This window comes from Eucalyptus grandis, chromosome 7, assembly GCF_016545825.1.
Source record: "Eucalyptus grandis isolate ANBG69807.140 chromosome 7, ASM1654582v1, whole genome shotgun sequence".
In the NCBI taxonomy this organism is placed as follows: domain Eukaryota; kingdom Viridiplantae; phylum Streptophyta; class Magnoliopsida; order Myrtales; family Myrtaceae; genus Eucalyptus; species Eucalyptus grandis.
Genome location: NC_052618.1, coordinates 21,212,059 through 21,229,297, shown reverse-complemented (window position 1 = coordinate 21,229,297; position 17,239 = coordinate 21,212,059). Strand labels below are relative to the sequence as shown.

Here is a 17,239-nt window from a genome sequence, read left to right as displayed (position 1 = left end):
TTGAAGCGTGACTCGATTCAAAGTCAATGCACATTCCAAACGGTTTGATTTAATTTGGGTTTTCTAAAAATCTGAAACGAACCAAATCGTTGACACCCCTACTCTTCATAGTTGATGACCCTCACCATAGGTAGGTGAGGGCATATGGACACTTGCACTCACTGGGGAGGGTCTCCATGGTCTATATCATCTCAAGGTTTACGTTTATTTGATTTTTCATTTTTTTCTTAAAAATGTTGACCTTTCATTTTATTTTTTCTTCTTTCTTTTTTTTTTAAAGAGTTTGACTTTTCTGGTGACATGTATCCTAAAAAATACTAGAGAAAGACATACTGGATTCCAGAAGGCCAGGTCAACAAATTCGCCTAATCCATTGCTGGATGGACTTGATTTTATTTTATTCTAAACCTGTAGGACTTGATTATACATTCGGCAAAACACTTCAAATACTTTTGGTGCAAACTTTGCCTAATCTAAACAACATTAAAATGAATATATTGGATGTTGATAGATTTGGTTTTTAATATCTAAATATATTGATCTATATAACCAATATAATTTCTTGCAAGTATCATGAATGTTCTTTAACACTATATTATATGAGTTTATGAAGATAAACAATGTTTCAAATTTGACAATATATTATATTTCTTGGTTATGAATGTTAAACAATTTACTTTGAACATTAGAGAAAATTAAAAATTAACCAATGTTTCGATGTTTATTGATGAACTGTTTTTCACTATGTAATAGTTATTTATAGTGCAATATTTTGAAGTGGGTAATGACATTGACATTGCAAATTATTTGAGTAGATAAGATTAATGTCAAAAAGAGGTTTCATTTTATGTATGCATAAAATTCTGGAAAATTTTCAAAAAGGGCCTCAAGTGCCCTTATTTTCTTAAATAAAGGTCTGAAGTGAACATTATTTCAAATAAATGCCTTAAATGTGATCACTTTCTCAAATAAGGGCCTGAGATAAATCTTATTTGAAATAAGGGCTTGAAGCGATTATATTGTTTCAAATAAGGGCTTAACTTTCTAGTGGTCAATGACATTTTTTGTCATTTTCCCTTTTGTTAGTCCTCTTTTTTTTTTTCTTTCCTTTTTTCTAGTCTTCTTCCTTCTTTGTTGGTGGCCATTTTAAATAAGGGCTTGACTTTTTTCTTTTTGCAATCAAGAAATGTTTCATTTTCCTTTTTCTTCCTTTTTTTTTTCCACTTTTCTTTTCTCTTTCCTTTTTTTTTTGGTCTTCTTCCTTCTTTGCTAGTAGCCATTGGCTAGCGGCAATGCCCCTAGAGGGCTAGGCGAGGGTCACCCTTGCTCGATCCAGTGAGGGCCACCCTCACCAACCATAGGCAAGAGCTACCCTCCCCTTGGGGGCAGGCCGCCCCTATTAGCAAGGTCAGCAGGCGAGGGTGGCCTTGCCCATGGTCAATGAGGGCCTACAAGCCCTCACCCACAACCAACAAGGGCTTGATGGCCCTTACTAGTCGTGAGCTAGTCCACCTTTGCCAAATCTAGTGAGGGTCAACCTACAAGCCCTCATTTGCGCTCAGTGGGGCTCAACGGTCCTTCCTCGCTATCGGTGATGGTCATCGAGTCCTCACTAGCCACAACTAAGGTTGACCCTCCCTAGATTTGGCGAGGGTGGCCTCACTTGTGGCCGATGAGGGCTTGCAAGCCGTCGCCGCTACAATGAGTGCTTGTAGGCCCTCGTCAACCCTTATAAGCAATCGATGAGGGTCACAAAGCCCTCGCCAGCCCTTCCCAACAACCGGCACCAAGCCCTCACAAGCCTTTACTAGTGGCCATTGGCCAATGTTGGAAATGAAAAAAGAAGAAAAGAGAAAAAAGAAAGGAAATATTTGGACAATAATGCCCGTAATCGGTTGGAAAAGTTAGTCAGCCAATGACTAGCGAGGTAAGGCCCTTATTTGAAATAACCATGGCCACTTTATGCCTTATTTGAAACAACCATGACCACTATAGGCCTTTATTTGGAATAAGATCCATTTCAGGCCCTTATTTAAGAAAATAAGGACACTTGAGGCCCTTTTTTGAAATTTTTCCTAAAATTCTATTTTATAAAATATACATATATGAGTGTTTGTAAATATATATATCGGTGTGTGTGTGCAACCATGTATAATAGATAAAAGAGAGGAGTCAAAAGAAAATGGAAAATTATCAATCATATTATAATTTCAAAGGCACAATCTAATCTACCACGATTTATGAAAATATTTCAAATCCAAAATTTTTTGTACCTTGATGTCAAATTTAACTACTTACATTCCTCCAAACAATGCCTACGAGTTAATACAAGGTAATTAAGGCTCTCTTTGTTACACAGAAAAAAATTCAACAAAAACATTTTCTTTATTTTCCAGCATTTAACATGCTTAAAAGAATAGGTCGATGGAAAATATTGTCCTAGTTTACGGAAAACGTTTTACCTAGTTAACGAAAAACCTATGCTTAAATTCAAGAAAATGATTTCATTTTCAAAAAATAAGACTTCACTTTTCAAAATATAACTATATATTAACACTTGACCTAAAACTCTACTCTTGCACATGGAAACCCCAAAGCTGAATTTTCGGGTCCTAAGCATCCAAGACTAGGTCTCTGGCGTCCGGGCTCAAGACCATTGAGGCCGAGCCCATTACCTCAATGCCCGTACCTGGATCCTCACACCCTTGCTTATGTCCATCGAGGCAGGGCCCAAGACACTGCTACCCATGGCCGAGGCCCCAACACTCACATTTGGGTCAATCAAGATTGAGCCTGAAGTCCCAGTGCCCATGCTTGATGCCTCAGGACTCGAGCCAGGGTCCAAATATGCCGAGCATGGGATCTTGGTACCCAAGTTCAAATCTCTCACTCTAGGACCCAAGTCCACAAAGGTCATGCTTAAGTCCATTGAGGCTAGGCCTAGGACCCCGGTGCTTGTGTTTGGGTCCATCAAGGTCGGACATGGGATCAAGTGCTCGTGTTCTAATCCTTGGCGCTTGAGGCGTGGTCCATTGCAACCAAACGTAAGACTCCAATGCTTGTACCTAGTCCCCAATTGTCCATATGTAATTTACTAGTGTTTGAATAGTATACGTCTCTTTAGAAAAATCAAATCATATTTTCCATCCCTAATGACAGAAAATATTTTCCTTTTTATTTTCAAGTTTAAGCTAAACACCGGAAAATATCGTCATTTTCCTAAAAAATGACTCCCTAAAAAACATTTTCCATATATGTTACGTTTTCCGTAAAACAAACCGAGCCTAAATGTCTAGCAGAATAAATAAATATCAAATCCAACCTATTTTCTTTCTAATGAAAATCATTGGAGAGACAACATTTGTACCTAAGAATTGCTCACGAAACTAAACATTTGCACTTACATCTCTTCCAATAGCGACTATATAGAACAGTTTTACAATGATAAATGTTCTAAATATTCATGAGAATATAACATGCATCTGAGTTTTGCTACAGTAAAGGAGTCCACCCTTGAATTTCCTTTCCCCCACAGTTCACCCTCCTCTTGAAGATTAATATGCATATAATATATAAAAAGAATCGATCGTGCTTTGGAATTTTTTTTTATCTTTTCCACTTTCTACGTCACTGCTTAAACTATTATTGTCGCTGGGAATTCTAGAATCTTCCTTGCTGAGAAAACGCTTGAGACAACTTGACATCATGATCTGCATGAAATTCAGAGTCTTCTTCACTGAAGAAACAGTGCTTTACTTCATGCCATCACGTGCTTATTTCTGCATATACCTGGTCGTGAAGCTATCTGTCACGTCTTCGCATTGACTAAAACAGGCAGATGGGTCCGCCTAACCCAGTTAAATACGCGTTGTGGACTTCGAAGAGGCTGCTTTTAGATAAACCGTCGTCGTCTTGAGCTTGAGGTGGGACCCATTTGAACAGTAGTTTGCCTTCTCAAACAAGGGTCGTAAAATTACTTGTTTTTTTTTGCTTATAAATTGACCCAAATCGATGTTTTTGGGAGTCAACACTCTCAAAGCAAAGCCAAGCCAAGCCAAGAGTAATCTCTCTTTCCTCTGTTTGTATTCTCTTCCTCTGCTTATCTCAATAGCCCCAATCTCTACTGTTCTCCCTTTTTTTATCCTGTTGCAGAAGTGAATGTGAGACGGCAACCATATAGCATGGCAGAATCGATCGAGGCGTGGCCGGTGGGACTCAGATTCAAACCGACGGAGGACGAACTCATCGTTCATCACTTAAGAAAAAAGCTCAAAGGAGAAATGGAAACTATTTGCGTGATTCCCGAGCTATACATCTACAACTGGGAGCCTCCGGAGTTATTTGCACGATACAAGGGTAATTTACATTTAGTCCTTAGTGTTCTCTATTTCTGTATTTTCTTATGGTTTGATGGTAATTTGTAGTTATGCCGTAAGATCTTGGTGGATTAACATCTAACCAATCTTTGGTTGTAGAATTGTCAAGTATCCCATCGGATGGAAGCGAGTGTTTCTTCTTTTGTCCCCATGGTCGTAAGAGGAAGAGGAAGACTGAGTGCGGATTTTGGAAAGAGACATGTTCCAAACGTGTTATACAAGCACCAGACACCGGTGAGGAGATAGGGCTCAGGAGAGGCTTGGTTTACCACAAAGGTCGACAAAGAAATTCCCAAAGGACCAATTTGGGCATGACCGAATATCACCTAAACTCGAATGTTTCAGATAGTGAAATTTCAGACCCGGTACTCGACTTCTCTTCTTTTGCTTCCCCTAATTTAGCATCTCTAACATGGTTGAAGTACAGTTTAAATTGATTTAATAATTTCTCTACATATGTTCCTCATTCAGCTTGTTGAAGTTTCTCGCTTTCTGAGTTCATGATTTTCTAGTTCCTCCATCTGATCCCATTAATTTTTAAGCGCGATTTGCCTTCAATTCTAGTTGGACTTCGGACATAGTATCCGTGAGTCAGCACCTTTCCTACAGTATTTCGTAGAATTTTGGGAGGAAGATCGAGAAAGCAAACTTACAGATCATCATTTTAAGTGTTAGATTCTTGACTGGTGCTTCAGTTCCAGTGACTACCGAAGGTTATACTGGCAAAAGTAGAGTGATTCTATAGCAACAAAGGGGGCAATTTGTTCTTGAAAGAAGAATTACTTTAGTGACGCGTGGTGTATCTTGTGCATAAAGTACTTTCGTGCAGCAATGGAGTTTCGGTTATGTAACCCTGAAACTCATCCCCGGTATCATTCTGTCTTTGTAGGCGGCGATGGTTCTGTGTCACATAATAAACAGGAAAAGTAAGAAAGCAAAGTCACCAACAGCAGGTACTTCAACTGATTTAAGCGGCCCTAGCAATCTGAATGATTCCCAAAATGAAGAAACACAAGATATTAGTGAACTGGTGAGCAAGTGTTACGTCAGATTGATACAAAGGAAAATGTGATTTAGAGATACAACTAACTACTAAAGCTCTGAGTACTGATTGTTCCTTCTTCTTTTTTGGTCCGTCAGGCATCTCCTGGAGTTACTGTTGAATTCCCTCTGAATGAGACGTCAAATTTAAATTTTCCAGGCCAGAATGTGCCTATTCCCGATCAGCAGCCTCAAACGACCAAAGAGCAATGTTTGTCTCATGATATTTACGAGCACGATGAACCCAGTGACGGATATTGTTCTCTGCCATATTCTTCAAGTGACTATATTGATCTCGTGGATCTCTTTAACTTTGACGAGAGCATTAATTAGTATGCCAAACTTGAGTGATATTGCCAGTGTTTGAGGACATTTATAAATGTTAATCTCAGCCTTGCTTATTGTATCAGTGATAATGCCGTGTACCAACTATGCTTCTCCTAGGATAGGATATTATATCAATCTTGTGCGCTTGTATGCAGTATTACTTCTGTTTCCTTTCAATTTGTATATTAATGTCGATTTTACCTACTCAATACTGGTCATGCATAAATATCTATTTGTCTAAGCACTTGCAGTATGAGACTTTCCTTCATAGTTGTAATATCCCAAGTCCATATTAACGACTTGTGAAATGATTTGTAAATAAAGACCTATTCCTCCACAATGCGCCGATTACTCCTGGTCATTGATTTCTCAGTCTCTTTCGATTTCTCGTCTCTTACTTTTTCTTGCCGCCTCTAATTTCTTCTCGATGGAGGCTGTTAGTAATTAAACTAAATTCATAAATATTACCAATTCACTAAGCAAGTTGTCGATTTTAAGGGTTGTTGATCCTAACCGGTTGTTGATTTACCAAGTTTGATGCAGATTGTTGGACTCCAACACTAGTGCATTGAGTTAAGAAGAATCTTTATTGGAGAGTTGCGATCTACCTTGATTGATTTTATTTGATATAGTAATATTTTATTACTTTAAATAGTTGTCTAGAAGAACCTATAAATAGGCTCTTGTATAATTGATATTATACACATAGAAATATACAAAAATTCTCTTTTCTGTTTTATTCTAATATGGTATTAGAGCTAGAGGTCTTAAATTCAAATCTTTCCTAACCCCATTAATGTCCACACTTAGTACTAGACAAAAGATCAAACTAAGTATGAGGGGGAATGTTAGAATATTTAAATAATAAAACATGCCTTAATCTAACCGTTTAAGCATTTAAACTAATGCATGATTCATTATTTAAGTCTAATCAATGTTTTATAAATTCGCAGGAATCTATCTCCTTGGAATGCTAGATACATTCATGAGTCCTTTAAGCATAAGAGTGACGGTCATGTAACAAGTGTATCTATAGGGAAGTCTTTTAATCGTTTTGTAAGGGGTGATAAGGTGAAATAACATAAAACCTCATCTCCTTCACTTGAGTAGTGTGAGTTGCGAGCATTGTCAAAGTTTTTCATCTTCAAATTTTGTTAAACAAGTTTAAAGTTTTGATCAAGGTTTTTTTATTAAATTAGCATCAAAACATACAATTTGGGATCATGGTGTCAACGAACACTCAACTTCCTCGTCTTACAAAAGTGTTTCGCTAGAATTATTCTTGCAGTTAAATATCTTTCACCGAAATTCATTATGTGATTTTTTAAAAGGGAACCAACTACAAACAAAGGATATCTCATGCAAAAAGGATTCGAACTTCTTTAATCCAAACAACACTATAAGATTTTAGACCGAGTCAGAATTCAATCAACAACAAGATACAAAAGTTACAAGATCAGCATTAGTCTATGCCGAAATCCAATCAATGACACATATTAAAGATATTTGGACATAATGTTAGAATTTAATTGATGGCGAGGTATCAAGATAAAGACACACGCTATAGTTTAATCGACAATAAGAATATGAGGAATATAGCTAAGGAAAATTAAAGCACGGTACAAGAAAAGTAAATATAATTGAAAAATAACATTTTGTTTGATTTGTGTGGGGGGTTTTCTTGGTAGATAGTTGGTGGTATTTTATAGTGAAGGTGTAGTAACCACTCATCGGCTATGCTCAATGCTTGTGTTTTTCTTAGTTATTTCCAGTGGTTTCACCGATACTCCTTTACTCCTGCAAGCATCACTTGCCCATGTTCTTGAATAACTATCCTCATTGTATTGTTATTATTGTTTCCTTATAATTTGTATATTTATCCTGATTTTATCTACTCAATACTGGTCATGCATCAATATCTATTCATCAAACCGTTGAGAGGGCTTGTAGAGTAAGACTTTCCTTCGTCGTTGTAATATCCCAACTCCATACGTTAGACTTGTGAAGTGATTTGTGGGTAGAGGACTGTTCCTCATCAATGCCCTGATTACTCCCCACGACAGGCTTCTCGGTCACTTTCAATTCCTCAACTCTTACCCTTTCTTGCCGCCGCTATCTCACTGCAATGGCAGCGCCACCCCGCCCTGACGATAAATAAAGCAAAGTAATTATTTTTCGCTGACTCCCCTCTCTCCTCAAACGGCGACAAAACGCCTTCACCATAAAAGAATAAAAAAACAAACAAACAAACAAACATGTGGCCATTGTTGTTTCTTAGGCGTATGATTTGATTATGGGTACGGTGGTATCTAGATGGAAGGATTTCTAGTGGCAAAGAATAACCCCAAATGTTATAACTTGACGGTTGTGGCATAGGAGGACACTTAAATATTAAAATTTTCAAAAAGTACACTTAAATTTACCAATATCTCACTAAATGAAAAAGCTATCAACTTCTTCCTAGTTTTAAAAGTATGGTTAATAATTTACCATGATAAATTTATAAACTTGCAAAAGATAAGTATGTCATATACTTTACTAGTGTCATTCATATTGTAAAGGGAAAATTGCACCAAAATCCTAATTGGTTGTCCAATTTTTAAGAAGGTCATGAACATGCTTAATCTGGTGTACTTAAGTCCTTCGGAAAACATTTGGGCAATTTTGCTGATGCAACATGTCGAAATCTAACACGGAGCTTTTTAATAATACCTTTGCCATATATGGCGTTGAAATGGCGCCATTGTGGCACCGCCTCAAAAAATAGGTTAGATATTCAAAAAGATTACGATAACACGGACCATTCTGTCTCTTAGATATAGTTTAACTGATTTTTCTTCAATTTTTTTCAAAGTTTTGACCTGGTTCTTCTTCTTTTTTTCAAAAGAAAATTTGACTATTTTGACGTGGTGCCAGTATCATAAAAAATTCTAGAGAAGGGCATATTGAATTCCAGCATGCCACGTTAAACAAATTTGCATGATCAATTACCGGAAGGAGTTGATTTCAGTGGATTCAAAAAAGTTTAGAATTTGATTGCACATTGGGCAAAACACTTGAAGAACTTTTGGTGCAAATTTGCCTAATTTAAACAACATTATAATGAATCTATGAATGCTTAATTGGATGTTGATGAACTGTTTTTAATATATAAACATATCCTTGTTAATCTCTATAACCAATACAATTTCTTACAAGTATCATGAAAGTACCAACGAGTGTAAACAATTTTCTTTGACACTATATATTATGTTTAATAAGTTAAAAACATTACAATGAATTTACTAGTGTTTTAATGATATTTAATGAACTTGTTTTTAGTATGTAAATACTTATTTATAGCACAATAATTTGAAGTAAGTAATGACATCGAGGTTACAAATTATTTGATTAGATAAGATTAATGGTACGAATAAAATTCCAATTTAAAAAATATATACATGTGTCAGTGTGCAGGCATGTATAAAAGATAAAAGTGAAGAGCCAAAAGAAAATGGAAAATTATCAACCCTCTTCTAATTTCAAAGGCACAATCTAATCTACTATAATTTATGGAAATACATCAAATCCAAAGTTTATTACCTCATTGTCAAGTTTACCTACACCCATGGAAAAGTTACTAATACGTTCCTTTGAACAACACCTACTAATAAATATTAATCAAATATCCGGTAGAATCGTTCAATTATTGAATTCATCGTTAATGAATAAACTCTTATATTGATGACGTCAAAAAGATGGGATGAGTACATGAGAATTAATTATGTAACTAAAAATGTGCACTTGTATCCCATCTAATGGCGAGTCTATCCTTGAATTTCTTTTCCCCGAAATTCCACACTCCTCTAGAAGTTAACATGCATTATAATATGAAAAGAGAGTCGATTACATTTTGCAATCGTACTAACAGGAATGTTACCATCTCTCACTTTCGGCAGCATTTCTCAAACTATCCATGTCATTTGGAATTCTAGAATTTTCTTCACTGAGGAAAAATTACTCATCCTACCATCATGGAGCTATAAGCTGTCATTTGTTCCCATTGGCTGAAACAACCAGATTGGTCCTATTAACCTGCCAAAATACGCATTGCGGACTTCCAAGAAGCTGCTCTTGGTGAAAACGTCGTCGTCTTGAGCTTGAGGTGGGATCCACTTGAATGGTAGTTTGCCTTCTTAAAGAAGGCTGAAGAAAGCTACTTCTTTTCTGTGTTTATAAAGAGACCCACCTGAAAGCGTTTGGAGGCAACACTCTCAAGCAGGGGAAAGCCAAGAGTAAACTCTGTTTCCTCTGTTTTTTCTCATCTTCCTCTGCTTATTTCGCTTCCACCATTCTCTAGTTTTCTCCTCTTTTTCAATTGCAGTAGTGAATGTGAGCTAGCAAGCACATAGCATAGCAGAATTGACGGGGGCGTGGCAAGTGGGACTCAGATTCAAACCAATAGAGGAGGAACTCGTGTTATCCGAGCACCGGACACTGGTAAGCCAATAGGGACCAAGAGGATTTTGGTTTACTATGAAGGCCGACAGCCAAATGGCCGCAAGACTGATATGGCCATGCATGAATATCTCCTAAACTTGAATGTTTCAGATGGTGAAAATTCAGACCCGGTACTCGACTTTTCTTTTGCTTTTCCTAATTGACCATCTGTCATATGCTTACAAGTGCAGGTAAAATCGATATCATCATTACTCTACATATGATCCTCATTCAGCTTCTTGAGGTTTCTGGCTCTGTGAGTTCATGATTAGCTAGTTCCTATATCTATCCCATGATTTAAGATTGATTTGCCTTTAAATCCACCTCTACTCCAAACACTAGCATTCACGAGTCAGAACTTTTCCTACTGTTCTTCGTATAATTTCATGAGGGAGATTGAGAAACGAAACTTAGCAATAATCATTTTAAGCGATAGGTTCATGACTGGTGTTTTAGTTCCCGAGACTACTAAAGGTTATACTACCAAAAAGGGGGTGAATCTGCAGCAAGAGGGGACCATTTGTTCTTGAAATTTAGGTTACTTCAATTTTGATAAGTGACGTATCTGATGCATTAAATACTTCCCATGCAACAATGGAGTTTGGGTTATCATAACCCTGAAACTCATCCGTGTATCACTGTCTTTGTAGACGGCCTTGGCTCTCTGTCGCATTATTAACAAGAAAGGTAAGAAAGCAAAGTCAGCAGCAGCGAGTACTTCAACAGATTCAAGTGGCCCTAGCAATCTGAACGATAACGAAAATGAAGAAACACAAGAAATTAGTACGCAGGTGAGCAAGCATTGCTTTAGATTGATACAAAGCAACATCTGATCTAAAAATACATCTAACCATACTAAAGCTTAGTACTGTTTGTTCTTTCTTTTTCTTTTTTTCAGCTCAGGCATCTACAGGAGTTACTATGGAATCCGACAATCTAAACGAGACGTCGAATTCTAATTTATCGAATTAGAATGTGCCCACTCCTGATGAGCAACCTCAAATGAGTGAAGAGCAACGTTTGTCTCATGATGATCATTGGCATAGTGATGAGCCTAGTGATGGACATTGTCATATGCCATATTCTCCAAGTGACTGTATCGATCTCTCGGATGTCTTCAAATTCGACGGGAGCAAGGATTAGTATGCCAACATGTGGTTAGATTAGGCTGCAAAGATTAGTTGTGAATTGTGATAATGGTTTGCCAATGTTTGAGGTCCTTCATAGATATTAATTTCAGCCTTGCTTATTATGTCAGTGATAATGTTGTGTATTGACTATGCTTCTCCAAAGAGAGGACATTATATCAATCTTGCACGCTTTTACTATTAATTGTTTTCCTAACATTTTTTATTTTTCTTGATTTTATCTATTTAACACTGGTAATGTATCACAAAACTATTCTGTTGAAAATATTCTAGAGTTTGAGCTTGAAAATGAAACTTTCTATTTCAATAGGATTCCTATTTTGAGTTGGTTTTAACTTTAAGTGGTGTCCTAATTTAAGTATGTTTCCTATATTTGATCCAATTCTCTTCTATCAAAGAAGTGTGGGTTTTCTACATGAAGAGCATCCAAGATGAGCCTGTGCTCTTGAATTACATCATGAGTGTTTAAAGCTCTAAAATTCCCTTGTTAATTTACTAATTCTTTTGTGAGATAAATAGATTACTTTGTAAGGAATTTGGAGGGCCCAAACATTGTATGAATTATTGGGAGGTAGGAAACATTAAAAATGTTTGAATGACTCGAGTATGATTATAATTTATCGCTCGATCTATATTGCTCTTCTTGTAAAGTAGGTCCCACCAACTAGTCACATAAATCTGTATTCGATTTATTTCTTCTATCGGTTTATTTTATTAGGTGATCACTTCTTTTTTGTAACAATTCGTGTAATTGCTAAGAAGGCTTTCAGCGTGAGATTTTCCTCCATAGTTGTGGCATCCCAATTCCATACGTATGACTTGTGAAGTGATTTGTAAGTAAAGACCTCTTCCTCATCACTGCCCTGAATACTCTTTCTCATCGCCTCTCCTTTCTCCTCATCGGCAGGCGCTACCCCAACATGACGATAGATAAAAGCAAAGTAATTCTTTCTTGTTGCCTCTTCTCTCTTCTCAAATGACGATACTATTCGACCCCAAAACAAAAAAGAAATATTCCATTGCACCATTATCACAAAAGATAAAAGACTAAGCAGGAAAGTGTGCGGCCTTCGTTGGTTGTTATGTTTATGATTTGATGATGAGTATTAATTGAAAATAATAGGGGATTAGTACCATGACCTCGCCATCCGTGGGTACGTGGGTGGTAGGATTCTAGCAATTTCTCACAAAATAAAAGCCTGATTTCAACCGCAAGAAAGTTACTACCTTGCTATTAGTCGCATCTAGAGGCCATCTTTATATAAAATCAAGCATGATTTCGACCATAATCAAGTGATAAATCATGTAACTTCTGTTGTTTTTATGTGTACGACTTTGTTGATTGTGAATACCAATTGAAAATAAAAAGCAATTTTTATCTTAATGAGGAAAAGCTGGGAACAATGACCGATTCAATTTAAACCTATTGCATGGAGTTCAATATAATCCTAAACTTTTCAAATATCGCAAATGTAATCCTAATTGGTTGTCCAATTTTTAAGAAAGTCAAATCTGGTGTGCTTAAGTCCTCTGGAAAACATTCAGGCAAATTTGCCGATGCAACATGTCGGAATCTAATGTGGAGCATTTTAATAATACCTTAGGCATATGTAGCATTGAATTGGCACCATTGTGGGGACCACCTCAAAAAATAGGTTAGATATTCAAAAAGATTACAATAAAGCGGACCATTCCGTCTCTTAAGTTTAGGTTAGCTGATTTTTCTTCGATTTTTTTTCCAAAGTTTTGACCTATTATTTTATTGGTTTTTCTTTTTCTAAAAGAAAATTTGACTATTTTGGCGTGGTGATAGTATCATAAAAAATACTAGAGAAGGACACATTGAATTCCGGCATGCCATGTCAAACAAATTTGCATGATCAATTATCGGAAGGAGTTGATTTCATTGGATTCAAAAACATTTTAAAATTCAATTGCACATTGGGCAAAAGACTTGAAGAACTTTTGGTATAAATTTGCCTAATTTAAACAACATTATAATGAATCTATAAATGTCTAATTGGATGTTGGTGAACTGTTTTTAATATATAAATGTATCCTTGTTAATCTCTATAACCAATACAATTTCTTACAAGTATCATGAAAGTACAAACGAGTGTAAACAATTTTCTTTGACACTATACATAATGTTTAATAAGTTAAAAACATTACAATGAATTTACTAATGTTTCAATGATTATCGATGAAAATACTTATTTATAGCACAATATTTTGAAGTAAGTAATTACATCAAGGTTGCGAATTATATGATTAGATAAGATTAATGATATGAATAAAATTCCAATTTATAAAATTTATACATGTGTCTGTGTGCAGGCATGGATAAAACATAAAAGTGAGGAGCCACAAGAAAATGGAAAATTATCAACCCTCTTCTAATTTCAAGGCACAATCTAATCTACTATAATTTATGGAAATATATCAAATCCAAAGTTTATTACCTTGTTGTCAGATTTACCTACACCCATAGAAAAGTTACTAACATGTTCCTTTGAACAACATCTAGTAATAATTATAAAGTTGGTAATCAAATATCCGGTAGATTTCTTCAATTATCGAATCCATCAATAATGAATTGTGTTGATGACATCGAAAAGACGGGATGGGTACATGAGAACTAATTAGTAACATCCAATAGCAACTCTACCCTTGAATATCTTTGCCCCCCATGAAGTCCACACTCCTCTTGAAGTTAACACACTTTATAATATGAAAAAGAGAATCGGCTGTGCTTTGGAATCGTACTAACACGAATTTTTATTATCTCTCACTTTCGGCATCATTTCTCAAACTATCCACGACTTGGAATGTTCTCATTGGCTGAAACAAACAGAAAGGTCCTATTAACCATGTCAAAGAAGTTGCTCTTGGTGAAAACGTCGTCGTCTTGAGCTTGAGGTGGGATCCACTTGAACAGTAGTTTGCCTTCTCAAAGAAGGCCGAAGAAAGTTACTTCTTTTCTGTGTTTATAAAGTGACCGAACTGGCAGCGTTTGGAGGCAACACTCTCAAGCAGGGCCAAGCCAAGAGTAAACTCTATATCCTCCATGTTTCTTTTTTTCTTCCTCTGCTTATTTCGCTGGTGCCGTTCTCTACTCTTCTCCTCTTTGTCGATTGCAGAAGTGAATGTGAGCTAGCAAGCATATAGCATGGCAGAATCAACAGAGGCATGGCCGGTGGGACTCAGATTCAAACCGACGGAGGAGGAACTCGTCCATCATTACCTGACAAAAAAGCTTAGAGGAGAATTGGAAACTATTTCCTAATTCCGGAGCTGTACATCTACAACTGGGAGCCTCTGGATTTGTTTCTCCTATACGATGGTAACTTACAATTAGTCCTCAGTATTCTGTTTCTCTATTTTCTTATGGCTTGACCTTAATTGGTAATTGCCTATAAGACCTTAGGGAAGTGACATGAAACCGATCTTTGGTTGTAGCATTATCAAGTATACCCTCAGATGGACGCGAGTGTTTCTTCTTTTGTCCTCGTGGTCGTGAGAGGAAGACCGAGCATGGATTTTGGAAAGAGACAAGTAAAAAACGTGTTATACGAGCACCGGACACCAGTAAGCCAATAGGGACCAAGAGGATTTTGGTTTACTATGAAGGTCGACAACCACATGGCCACAAGACTGATGTGGCCATGCACGAATATCTCCTAAACTTGAATGTTTCAGATGGTGAAATTTCAGACCCGGTACTCGACTTTTCTTCTTTTGCTTTCCCTAATTGACCATCTATAATATGCTTACAAGTGCAGGTAAAATTGATATCATCATTTCTCTACATTCATCCAGCTTCTTGAGGTTTCTAGCTTTGTGAGTTCATGATTAGCTAGTTCTTCTGTCTGTCCCATGATTTAAGATCGATTTGCCTTTAAATCCAGCTCTACTCCAAACGTTAGCATTCACGAGTCAGAACTTTTCCTACTGTTTTTCGTATAATTTCATGAGGGAGATTCAGAAACGAAACTTAGCAATAATCATTTTAAGTGATAGATTCATGACCGATGTTTTAGTTCCAGAGACTACTGAAGGTTATACTACCAAAAATAGGGTGAATCTGCAGCAAGAAGGGACCATTTGTTCTTGAAATTTAGGTTACTTCAATTTTGATAAGTGATGTATTTGATGCATAAAATACTTCCGGTGCGACAATGGAGTTTTGGTTATCATAACCCTGAAACTCATCCGGATCTCATTGTCTTTGTAGACGGCGTTGGCTCTCTGTCGCTTTATTAACAGGAAAGGTAAGAAAGAACAGTTAGCAACAGCGAGTACATCAACAGATTCAAGCGGCCCTAGCAATCTGAATGATAACGAAAACGAAGAAACACAAGAAATTAGTACGCAGGTGAGCAAGTGTTGCTTTAGATTGATACAAAGCAACATCTGATCTAGAAATACATCTAACCATACTAAAGCTTGGGTATTGTTTGTTCTTTCTTTTTTCCTTTTTTTCTGCTCAGGCATCTACAGGATTTACTATGGAATCCGACCATTTGAACGAGATGTCGAATTCTAATTTATCAGACCAGAATGTGCCCACTCCTGATCAGCAACCTCAAATGAGTGAAGAGCAACTTTTGTCGCATGATCAGCATTGGCATTTTGATGAACCTAGCGATGGACATTATCATATGCCATATTCTCCAAACGGCTATATTGATCTCTCGGATCTCTTCAAATTCGATGAGAACAAGGATTAGTGTGCCAAAGTGTGATTACATTATGCTGCAAAGATTAGTTGTGAATTGTGATAATGGTTTGCCAATGTTTGAGGTCCTTCGTAGATATTAATCTCAACCTTGCTTATTATGTCAGTGATAATGTTGTGTATTGATTATGCTTCTCCTAGGAGAGGACATTATATCAATCTTGCACACTTTTATATTGTACTATTATTTTTCTTTCCCAACATTTGTATATTTATCTTGATTTTATCTACTTAACACTGGTCATGTATCACAAAACTATTCATATTAAAAATATGTCCCCAGTTTGAACTCAGAAACGAAACTTTTCTTATTCAATAGGATTCCTAATTTGAGTTGGTTTCAACTTTAAGTGGCTTCCTAATTTAAGTATGTTTCCTATATTTGATCTAGTTCTCTCCCATACAAGAAGTGAGGGCTTTTCTACATGAAGAGCATCCAAGCTGAGCCCGTGCTCTTGAATTACATCCCAAGTGTTTAAAGCTCTAAAAATCCCATGTCATTTACTAATTATTATGTGAGATTAATAGATTATTTTGTGAGGAATTTGGAGGGACCAAACACTATGTGAATTATTGGGAGCTAGGAAACATTAAAAGTGTTTGAATGACTCAAGTATAGTTATAATTTATCGCTTGATCTATGTTGCTCTCGTTGCAAAATAAGTCCAGTCAACTGAATCACATAAATTTGATATTCGATTTATTTTCTCTATCAATTTATTGTATTGTTATGTCTCTTCTTTGCCGCAACAACTCGTCTAATAGTTGAGAAGGCTGTTGGCATGAGATTATTTTTCCATAGTTGTAACATCCCAATTCCATACGTATGACTTTTGAAGTGATTTGTAAGTAAAAACCTCTTCCTCATCAATGCCCTGAGTACTCCCAAAGGGTTTTTTAGTCTCTTTCAATTTATCGTCTGTTACTCTTTCTCCTCGCCTCTCCTTTCTCCTCAACTGCGAGCGCTACCCCAACATGACGATAGTAAAGCAAACTAATTCTTTCTTGCTGCCCCTTCTCTCTTCTCAAGTGTTGGCGACATGCCAGGCAGCCTCATTGCAAGGATCAGGCCTGGGGAAATTTCCCAAATTGGTTAATTCTCCCCCAGCAGTTTATCATTACCCCATTTT

At 36.6% G+C, this 17,239-nt stretch overlaps 2 protein-coding genes across 3 annotated transcripts; both read left to right on the top strand.

Moving 5' to 3' along the window:
- The first annotated feature begins 3,996 nt into the window (after positions 1–3,996).
- LOC120295477 (protein NTM1-like 9) lies at positions 3,997–6,084 on the top strand. Its single transcript, XM_039316664.1, has 5 exons — positions 3,997–4,060; positions 4,153–4,356; positions 4,476–4,741; positions 5,266–5,406; positions 5,517–6,084. The coding sequence occupies exons 1-5, from the start codon at positions 4,012–4,014 to the stop codon at positions 5,748–5,750; spliced, it is 894 nt and encodes a 297-aa protein (XP_039172598.1). The 5' UTR covers positions 3,997–4,011; the 3' UTR covers positions 5,751–6,084.
- An 8,311-nt stretch (positions 6,085–14,395) lies between these two features.
- LOC104452972 lies at positions 14,396–16,367 on the top strand. 2 transcript variants are annotated; one of them, XM_039316854.1, is made up of 5 exons: positions 14,400–14,420; positions 14,512–14,714; positions 14,831–15,090; positions 15,606–15,746; positions 15,862–16,367. In XM_039316854.1, exons 3-5 carry the CDS (start codon positions 15,037–15,039, stop codon positions 16,099–16,101), a joined length of 435 nt encoding a protein of 144 aa, XP_039172788.1. In that variant the 5' UTR covers positions 14,400–14,420; positions 14,512–14,714; positions 14,831–15,036; the 3' UTR covers positions 16,102–16,367. The 2 variants fall into 2 exon arrangements, with proteins under 2 accessions (XP_039172787.1, XP_039172788.1); XM_039316853.1 differs by having other exon boundaries at positions 14,396–14,714.
- Positions 16,368–17,239: the final 872 nt, after the last annotated feature.

Excerpts from the sequence above, each read along its gene's own strand:
- LOC120295477 (XM_039316664.1), top strand. The coding sequence starts at position 4,012 with ATGTTTTTGGGAGTCAACACTCTCAAAGCAAAGCCAAGCCAAGCCAAG. Across the intron at positions 4,061-4,152 it reads AAAGCCAAGCCAAGCCAAGA|AAGTGAATGTGAGACGGCAA; the intron begins GTAATCTCTCTT and ends ATCCTGTTGCAG. Across the intron at positions 4,742-5,265 it reads ATAGTGAAATTTCAGACCCG|GCGGCGATGGTTCTGTGTCA; the intron begins GTACTCGACTTC and ends CTGTCTTTGTAG.
- LOC104452972 (XM_039316853.1), top strand. The coding sequence starts at position 15,037 with ATGCACGAATATCTCCTAAACTTGAATGTTTCAGATGGTGAAATTTCA. Across the intron at positions 15,091-15,605 it reads ATGGTGAAATTTCAGACCCG|ACGGCGTTGGCTCTCTGTCG; the intron begins GTACTCGACTTT and ends TTGTCTTTGTAG. Across the intron at positions 15,747-15,861 it reads CACAAGAAATTAGTACGCAG|GCATCTACAGGATTTACTAT; the intron begins GTGAGCAAGTGT and ends TTTTCTGCTCAG.